Here is a 9,414-nt window from a genome sequence, read left to right on the forward strand (position 1 = left end):
CCACATATAATGTCATCGCAACATTCTGCGTTTTCTTAATAGAAACTCACGTTTGTTGCAAACACGCAATTGTTGCGGAAAAATAACTGCAGTGACAGAAAGAACTTGTCTGACGAAAGGAATAATAAATCAAAAAATAGATATTTATCAAATAAATATTACATGTAGGGCTGTCTCTTCCATCACAATCACCCCCCTTCATAAAATATTCCCCACAGAGTCATTCTGCGTATCAATTTATCTTTACATGTCATTGCAAATAAGACTTTGATTTTCTAAAGTAACACAAAATCACATTTTCATATAAGTTCATTTGGTGACGTTGGATTAAAAATATGTGACCTTGCAAGCTAGCAAATGTGGTGGACACAACCAAGTGTTATATTTGGGGGGGGGCAGGCTTTGTAGCTCATCCATCTTATCTCTGTGTCTCTCTCCCCTTTGCTGTGTTCTTTTCCCTCCGCATTCCTCGCTGTGATATTGTGATAATATTGTTCGGTCTGAACCAGGTGTTCACGGCAACTGAGGTCATTGGGAATAAGAATTAAGCGGGATTGGTGGTTAAAAAAAAAAAAAAACACATATCCCCATACAATTGAAAAAATATATGTATATTGCGCAATAACGAAAATACGTTCAATAGAAGGTTCAATAGAACAAAAAAGTGTATTTTGAGCACAAAAAAATGTTTTTTCTTGTGAGCCTGGTCCGCCATGTGTGGTTTAAAATGACCGCTGGCATCAGCGCAACACTTGCAGTAAGATTAGATTGCGTAAACTAGCATGATTAAACAACCCTGGAGGGATTTGTGTGTTTCCCAATCGTCTATGAAGCGTTAGCATCGCATTTAAGTCACAATCAGGTACTTGAAATATGCTTTTTGTCAACAATGAGCCCACTAACAAATTTATATCGACACTTCCCTGCTACAGCATCGAAAATCTTGACATTGCTCTCCTGCATTCACCTGTTGTGTGACCTGAGAAGCATCCGCAATCAACCCAACCTTCAAAAATTGGATGAAAAACATTCCAATCCCCTCAATGATTCATTTTTAAAACCACCAACACATCAGGAGATGAATGAAGTTTTGCGCTGTGGTGTGATTTGCCATGTGCAGGGTGTGGGTGATTTGGAACCTTTTGGAGAGCTTGTTGATTAGGAATGTAGGAGGACTGCTTTGGTTTGATGAAAACAAGGCTGCTTGCTTCAAACAACAGCCACTGTTTTGGCTCACATCTCTTTTTTTGAAGGCCCGTTTATGTTCTGGGAGCACTTGGTGGATGATGGTGTCAGGCCAGTCACAAAGTGACAACTCTATAAAGAGCAGAGGTGGCTGAGACCAAGTTATGGACAATCAACCAGCGGACTTGTGACTGGGCTCAGGTCTCCTCGCGTTCAGTGTTACAAAATATCCGCAGCCGGAGAGGTGGATCAGTATGTGTCTTGCGTGTATGAATAAATGCATGGTTGGGGATGTTTGTGGATTCTATCAGTGGGAGACAGCTCATATATTCATGGCGAGTGGAGACCTACACGATATAATGTGTACACACATAACTTGACACGTGCTCTAATGTAGAAAATGATGCCTGACACACACAAACAAACACACATAAACATATATGTATATACAGTATGTGTATATATAGAGAGCAAGTTAGAGAGATGGAAAGATCGACCTTGTAATATCTGTACACTGTACACTTCTCGATTTTTTTTATAGTCCTTCCTGCTGATCGATCGTAACAATACGTAATAATAATAATACATGGGACGTCAGGTGCTGCAGAGGCCTCGTATTGCCCAGACCAAAGATCTAGCAATTACATTTATTTAGGGTGAATATAAAATAGCTTGAATTGAAGGCAAAAGCATATCATGGAGCCAGCCGCCACTGCTTGGGCTGAAACCAAAGTGCCATCTGCAGGCAGTAACTGTGTACTGCATCTTCTCACTCAGACACCTGGATGAGACTTGAAGGTTTCATAAAATAAGCATGCAGCACATTTTATATATATGGCTCCCGTATTCAAAGTGCGCTTTCAGCCAAGGCCAGTTGGATGGACGAGCAGCGGAGCTTTTTTCTCAAACAATCTTTTTGCTCTTAAACAGGCAGACTTGGCCGTACTTCTGCAGAGTCTCTGCTTCTCCCCGAGGTTTCTTTGCATTTTACCGCCATGTCTTTACATACACTGCCAAGCTGGGAGATGAGTGGCTACTCAGAAAACGCCTACGAAATACATAATGTCCAATTTGGCGCCGCCACAGAGAGCGTGAGAGTTGTCCCGCATAAGCGGAGGAAAGCGCTTGGCTAAATAGATGCCGATGATTTGATTTTTCCTCTTATAACCAGAAAGGAACTGTAATGTGTTGCGTCAGAAGTAGAAAATGTTTGGAGGCATTGGGACTGCTAAGGTGCTACGGATGAGGTCGGAGCGGTTTTGGTTTTTCCACTCGCAGGCCGGCCTGCGAAGGCGGCGGCGACGAGCGGGCGGCGAGCGTGTTGGCTTTTATGTCCAAATGTGCTACTGAAGGTATTCCCAATCCTTTTGCTCTACCGCCAAGCACACTGGAGCTCGGATCAAAGCGCTAAAAAGATCAAAAATGATAACGAAAGACATAAATGTTCCCGTCAGAGAGAGAGAGAGAGAGAGAGAGGGGGGAAAAAACAAAAGCTGAGATAATAAACATGCTCCTTGATGGAGGAGAATCGACTCCCTCTCCAAATGCAGGCTTGAGGTCATTTTGCTAAAATGATTTCACGTTCGTGCCCCCCCCCCCCTCCCCCTCGCTGACTGGCGGCGCTTGGAAGACGAAAGTGACGGCGGAGTGACAGAAAGAGAGAAAATGTGAGCCGGATGACTTTTTCATTTGCACCTTTCAGCTTCTTATTAGCCCACAGCGAGGAGCTAATGGAGCAGCAGTATGATAATCTGTTGTTCTTCTTTGTCAAGTTCTCCTCGGCGCTGTCAGGCCCCAGGCTTGACGATATTTGACTGCGGGTGCCTGGGCTCTTAAACAGGCTTTTTGTTCTTTACGTTGGTGCGCAGAGTTCACCAGTCAGACAAATAACTGCTGTTGAGGAACTCTTTGCAGAAAAGTAGCAAAAGCAAAGTTGTCGTTACAAACGCCGTGCGAGGGAGGCCGCCGTCCGTTTACGGCTCCCCCGGGGGTGGAACTTTTCGGACAGACGGGACCAAAGCTGTAACGGAGATGACCTGCGTGTGTTTTGTTGGGCTCGGCCTTGCTTTAATAAACACCTCGCTTTGCAGCCGAGCGGGAAGACGTGCACACAGGTGCATGGGCGCTCGCTCTGCTTGGCCGCGCCAGCCTGGCCCCAGATTTACGGCCCCGACACAGGAATCCATTAAATGCTGTTTAGGGATCCTGGGCCGGAGCCCCCCTCTCTCAAATCTCTTTCATTATAGCTCCAAGCTAGCACGGAAGTTGGCCAATCAGCGCTGGCACCACATGTGTTCCTGCTTAAGGTCCACGACTTGAGAGGCTTAAGTGACTACTGCACACGTCTTAACTGGACGTGCGCGTATCCCAAATGAGGCCACGCCAGCCGAACGTTACGTTCCGCCCATCTGGCTGGCACCGCTAATGAAGACCGGCCGGCTCGGACCACGGCGCCGTGGCCGTCCTTGGATTTGTTTTCTTTTGGCTCCATTTTTTCTCCCGTCACCCATCGGGGCAGGATTTTGCACGCCGTGTTTATCTTTTATCGCTGCGTCTCGGGTTTCTGAGCAGCAAAGACTCGAAAGCACCCCCCGTGCTCCTCTCTGAGGGTGTTTATTCCTGTTCTGGCTTTTGATTGTGTGGTTGACAAAATATGGAAAACTGTTGCAGCGTTTGTTTGATGTTCTTGATAGCCCATTTAAAGTCCATGTACTGAGACAATTCAGCATGCCAGATGAGCGACTGTGGCTAGCTTGTAACTATTTTTTTCCCCTCTCTTGTAAGACATTTCTTCACAACAGACTGTCCTACTTGTCCTATTAGTCTCATCATAACATTCTACTAGTTAGCATCGAGCAATCAACTAGTGCCGTTGACAGTAAGTACCACCCTCAGAAAAGTGACACCGTCCTGATTCAAATGAAAATACAGAAGCTTAGTAGGCAAAAGTGTTCATCAATAACGAGGCAGAGGTTTTATTTCCAAAAAGTCTTTTGAACATCATTACCGCACTTGAACACAGGAACATGTTTAAAAAAAGCTTAGAATAAAATATATATTATAATAAAAATAATAACATATAATTTTAGAAAAATATAATATAGACATTAGAATAAAAATAGAATTAAATGAATCCTCAATTTTCCATAGGAGGGTACATGCAATGACCCCTCATTTAGGTTTGTTGTCCACAGTCGAAACAAATGTGAGGGCTATGTCAATTAGAAGGTGAGCACACGCTCGCACCGGTGATGGAGGAACATGTGCATGCGTGCGTGCGTGCATGCGCGGTGGTGGAGGCCATGTTAATAAGTGGCCCGCGGCAGATGGGGAGCGTCCCGTGTTGCCGCGTAAAGCTGCTGTCTCTTCTTGAACCCGCACATTAAACATGTTACACAGGTGGCTTATTAAACCCGCTGTGTCACTAAACGGCACCACATACTGATCTTTCAGCACATAGCGCTGACAAATACCATGTGCCGACTTGTTACCACGCCGATCGTTAATGCACTTACACGGGCCTGCTCTCAGAACCACCGACTTAATGCTCGATTTGATAAAACACTTAAAAACACTCTCAAGACCCCACTTTGACTAATGGAGTCTCAATTCTTTTGGTTCTGGTCCAATAAAACAAGCGTTGTCCCTCGAGGCCGAGCCAGATAGCTTCCTCTAATCGTCTTCTATTTACTTTTTCTTTTCATTTTGCATTTGCATTTTTTTTTTCCCCATTCACAGCAAAACTTCAACAAGTCTCCCATGAGCATGGGCCCTCGAGAGCTTGGCTACGGGCTTGATGATGACGAGCTGGACAGTGCGAGCAAGTAAGTTCTGAGCGTTACGAAGCCACGATCCATATTGTCTCTAGAATACATTTAAAAGAACAAAATGTTAAAAGGGAAAAAAGATGCTCCAGGCAAGTTGTTTTTTTTAAGTCATGATGGTACTGCCCCCAAGTGGACATTATTGGTAAAACGAGGTACTATGACCAGACAATACATTTCAAATGGCCAATGTTTGCCTCATTTCTATCATAAAATCATTGTTTTGTATCTAATCTAACTAAGCTAAAAATAACCAAATGATTAATAGAAAATGAAACCCTGAAATGTGTTCACTTATTCCAATGTAGGATCTCATCAGAGGACAGCGGCGATGTCCCGTCATACACGGAGGAGGACAGCGATGACTCGTACTCCTTGGAACTGGACATGGACCCCTCTCAATCAGGCAAGATGAACCTGCTGGAGGAGATCCTGGACTCTCTGAACACCACCACCATGGAGCAAGGCAAGCTCAGTGCAGCCAAGAGCCTGGACTTCTTCAGGTCCATGGAGGACATGGACTACCAAGCCCCGGTATGAGACACATAATCTTTTTTTTCCCCCCCCGCACACCCAAACAAAATCTTGTGATTGTGTTGTTCGCATATTTCTTCCATAATTCCTCTTTGTCTGTTAATTTCTAGAGTAAGGTAAACGCCTCGGGCGACTGTCAGCCGTCAGAGGAAAGGGCTTGCGATGGAGGGGGGGAGCAGGGGGGCTGGAACATGGGTCAGGATGATAGCGCGGTCCACGGGAAGCACCTCCCCCCGTCCCCACGCAGACAGCCCACCAAGAGCAGCCTGAAGAAACCCCCCGTGCCTCCTGCGCCTGCCACACAAGAGCAACCCGGTCCACGTCCTCTACCTCCGGGGAGACAAGCGCGAGACCGCTTCTCCTCCTCGCCGTCAGCATCTCGCCCAATTACAGCCACCGCGCCGTCGCCGACTTTGTCTCACGCGGCTTCGCTTCCCAGCTATTCCCCGCTGCCGGCGGCCCGCGCTCGGACCGTTTCCGAGCCCCAAAGCAGCACCGAGCCCACTCCGGCTCAGAACCCGACGGGCTCCACCGGCATCTTGAGGAGGAAAGTGCTCTCCAAGGAGACGGTGAAGCACTATAAGGAGAAGTCTTTGAAGAGGCAGGGAAGCAGGGAGAGCAGGGCCAGATGTTCTGTGCAGGTCCCCTGGGAGAAGGACAACACGGAGGAACCGCCGGGTCCGGTTCACGCAAAAAGCCCGGGGGCGTCCATGGAGGATCGAGGCCTCCTGGAGGAGATCGAGTCCATGTGCTGCGTCGGGCCGGTCCTCCACAGCGGCCTGCAGCTCTCGCAGGTTCACTGCAACAATAGCCACCACGGCAAAGCCGCAGAGCACTCGTAACTTTCTGAGCGGACAAGCCGCTACGGAGTCGCTCCGTGTCAACGGCGGGAAGAATTAGCGAGAAATGTGAGGACGGGACCTGGAGGTGAAAAAACAGGAGAAACTGCTAGACAATAACAAGATCTTATCCAGGGACTGATTTCTACAACTGATGCAAGAAGTAAAAAGATATTGGCAACACGCTACAGGTGCATCTCAATGAAATAAAACATGTCATTTATATTAATGGTTGTAACTCACAGTTAATGAAAACCAAAATTTTAATCTGTGTAATATCTATTCCACGTTTTGAATTCAACGATTCAAAATGTTCTACCGTGTTCGAAATGAGATGCACCTGTAAATGGACAAAAGTATTGGGACACAATGACAGCTACATGGTCTCGGTAGTCCAATCGCCGATCGATCAATTTAACGATTAGTAGGCGTTGTCCCAAGACTTTTGTCTGTATAATCTCCTGCAAATTGCACATTTTTGTTTTGAGTAACAAGAAAAAAAAAATGATGACACCAGGAATGCCAACTTTAGCGCTCATGTTGCATTTTTCACATTCCAGAAAAGATGTCTCCAAACGGGACGGACAATGTCCCGTCCCATCGTCATGTCAAAGGTCGTCACATTTCAGATGAACAAATCGAGCCCCCCCCCAACCCAACCCATCCACAAGTATTTCAAGTAATATCAAGAAAATGAAAATCAGCGGTCCTCATGAGCCTTGGTAAGCACCCTTTCTTGTCACCATGCCTTAAGCGGACATGTGATGTGTTCATCTCCGGAGCGCCTCGTAGGTACTCAATCGTGCGTGACATCTCTCAGACGTGAACGGTACTTTAAGCGTCTTTGTGTGGACGGGCGGAATACTGACTGTGTGTATCCTGGATGATGTGCTTTAAGCTGCTCGTCAAAGTTGCATTCCAGATAATCAACTGCGCATGGAGACACTCACAAGGGACGTCCATGTGAAGAATAACTTTTTTATTTTTAGAACCTTTTTCATCCTGCACCATGTCGCTTGCACTCTCCTTATTGTCGTGTCTTCCATTTTGTGTTGTTTCCATTTCCTATCCCGTTAGTTGCTAGAGCATTTATTCAGTGCCCGTGTACTAGTACGATCATTGCACTAGTAGAACGACTTGGACGCACTAGTCAAGTTTTGTTCTACTACTGTATGACATTTCTGTCCTCAAGTAGAACAAATGTGGCATTTTAGTAGAATTTTATAATACCAACCATAGCTCATAGTTGTCAACTAGTGCCGTTTTTCCTCACTAGTAACATGTAACTGTCCTACTAGTATGCCAAAGACGATTCAGTAGAATTTCCAGCAGCCACTGCCTTTTGCGCACAAGTAGGGCAACTACAAAAAACAACTAGTGCAGTAAAACTTTGCACTAGTGGACATCTGCATGCTACTAATACCACTGAAGTACTCGTGGCACACAGTTGTTAACTCATGCAGACTTTTGCCTCACTAGTTGAGCGCACTAGTAGACCAATTAAGTTGCGCTAGTAGATGTCTTTCCTTTTCTTTACCACTGCCTTTCACTACTGTATAACATGTATGCTCACTAGTTGAGCAACTTTGGCATACTAGTAAAACAACGACATGTTAGTAGTGTGGCAGGACTACTCGTGGGCAATTGTGGTGCTATTATTAAGGTGCAGGCGGCTACTAGTGTATGTGACAAAGAGCATACTAGTACACGACGGCTCCGACAGCTTTCCTTAGCTTCCAGTCGCACACTGATGATAGCGTGTTTGATTGTACTGCAGCTCAGACCATACCACATCCATGGAACGTGGAGAGTCTGACTTTCCCCGCCCCCCCTTGTGCTTGGTATGATGCTATTCCCGTTCATGTGATTTCAACCAGACGCCAGTCAGCCTGGCACTTTAACAGCGGCCATTTCTCAGATTGCCGCCGCTGCCCCGTTAACGCTTTGCTCGTAAAGTGGCTGGCGGGCGGCCATCGAAACGAGCAGACCTCGTAACTCCCATAAAAAAAAAAAGTCGAAATCCAGAGTCAAGCTCACAGCGGCGGCGGCGGCGGCGGCCCTACTCACTGACACACGTTCAAACACATAGTGACTATGCAAACATTTCCAAAAAAACTGAAAAGGTCATACTTTTGACTACTTGAAGAAAAAAAAGAACAATCAAGTTAGTTTCTAATGGGAATAAGCCACATGTCGAGCGTGTGCGTTTGTGTGTGGTGTGCCTTATAATAATAATACAAGAGGATACCTGGTACAGTATTAAAAGCACGCTAGGAGTATGCAATGTGGAAATCATCAGATGCTCCTTTGATTGTTTCATGAGTGAAAGTAGTTTGAACCAAATGACCTGAAATGAACTCAGGTGATATTTTTCTGACAGGAGGAACCTCCTGGCATTTTATTTGATTTAGTTTTGTTTTTTTACTTTTGCTAGATAGACATCTTTTTCATTTTCTTACTCCATTAGTTTACGATTTTTTTTAGCTAATTCGCTTCGTTTTTTTGGTCAACAAAAACTAAAAAAAAAACGCATTTAAAAAGCTTTCTCAGAGGTCTTCATTTCAAAACAAAAAAAATATTTTCAGCTGACTAGACATGTATTTTTTTCTTGAGTATATTTTACAGAAATAATATATAATTGGTGTTATATGTTGTAAATAACACCCAATTTGAATGTTTTAGATGTTATTTTTTAAAATTAAAAAAAGAAACGATAATATAAAATATACTGCCCTAAATCCTCACTCTCATTTCTGCCCGCATGTTCAGACTCGGTTCTTATTCGCTTGACAGATTGTGGTTCATTCATAATTATTGATATTTATCGAAATATTTAGCAAGTCAATCAAAAAAAAAAAAAGAATGACGCAAATATGTTGCTTTTGCCTTGCATTATAATATTTAACATCATCTGCCTTGTAGGAGAAGCTATTTTTTACATTTATTGACTGCTGTAAATAAACCATGGAGAAAAAAAAAAAAATCATAACTACTGCTGTGAGTAAGATGAAAAATAATGGTGACTGTTTACA

At 44.6% G+C, this 9,414-nt stretch overlaps 1 protein-coding gene across 3 annotated transcripts in view; it reads left to right on the plus strand.

The window, feature by feature from the left end:
• The window catches only part of dennd1b (DENN/MADD domain containing 1B), a 67,235-nt gene extending 57,993 nt beyond the window's left edge, over nucleotides 1-9,242 (plus strand). For 2 of the 3 annotated variants that reach the window (XM_037248700.1, XM_037248702.1), the window contains 3 exons: nucleotides 4,918-5,009; nucleotides 5,318-5,543; nucleotides 5,654-9,242. In XM_037248700.1, the coding sequence (XP_037104595.1) occupies nucleotides 4,918-5,009; nucleotides 5,318-5,543; nucleotides 5,654-6,385 (1,050 nt within the window). In that variant the 3' untranslated portion in view covers nucleotides 6,386-9,242. The remainder of the gene's footprint in view (nucleotides 1-4,917; nucleotides 5,010-5,317; nucleotides 5,544-5,653) is intronic. The other variant, XM_037248701.1, reaches the window with a different exon arrangement.
• The last annotated feature ends 172 nt before the right edge of the window (nucleotides 9,243-9,414 follow it).

Source organism: Syngnathus acus, chromosome 4 (assembly GCF_901709675.1).
Source record: "Syngnathus acus chromosome 4, fSynAcu1.2, whole genome shotgun sequence".
NCBI lineage: Eukaryota > Metazoa > Chordata > Actinopteri > Syngnathiformes > Syngnathidae > Syngnathus > Syngnathus acus.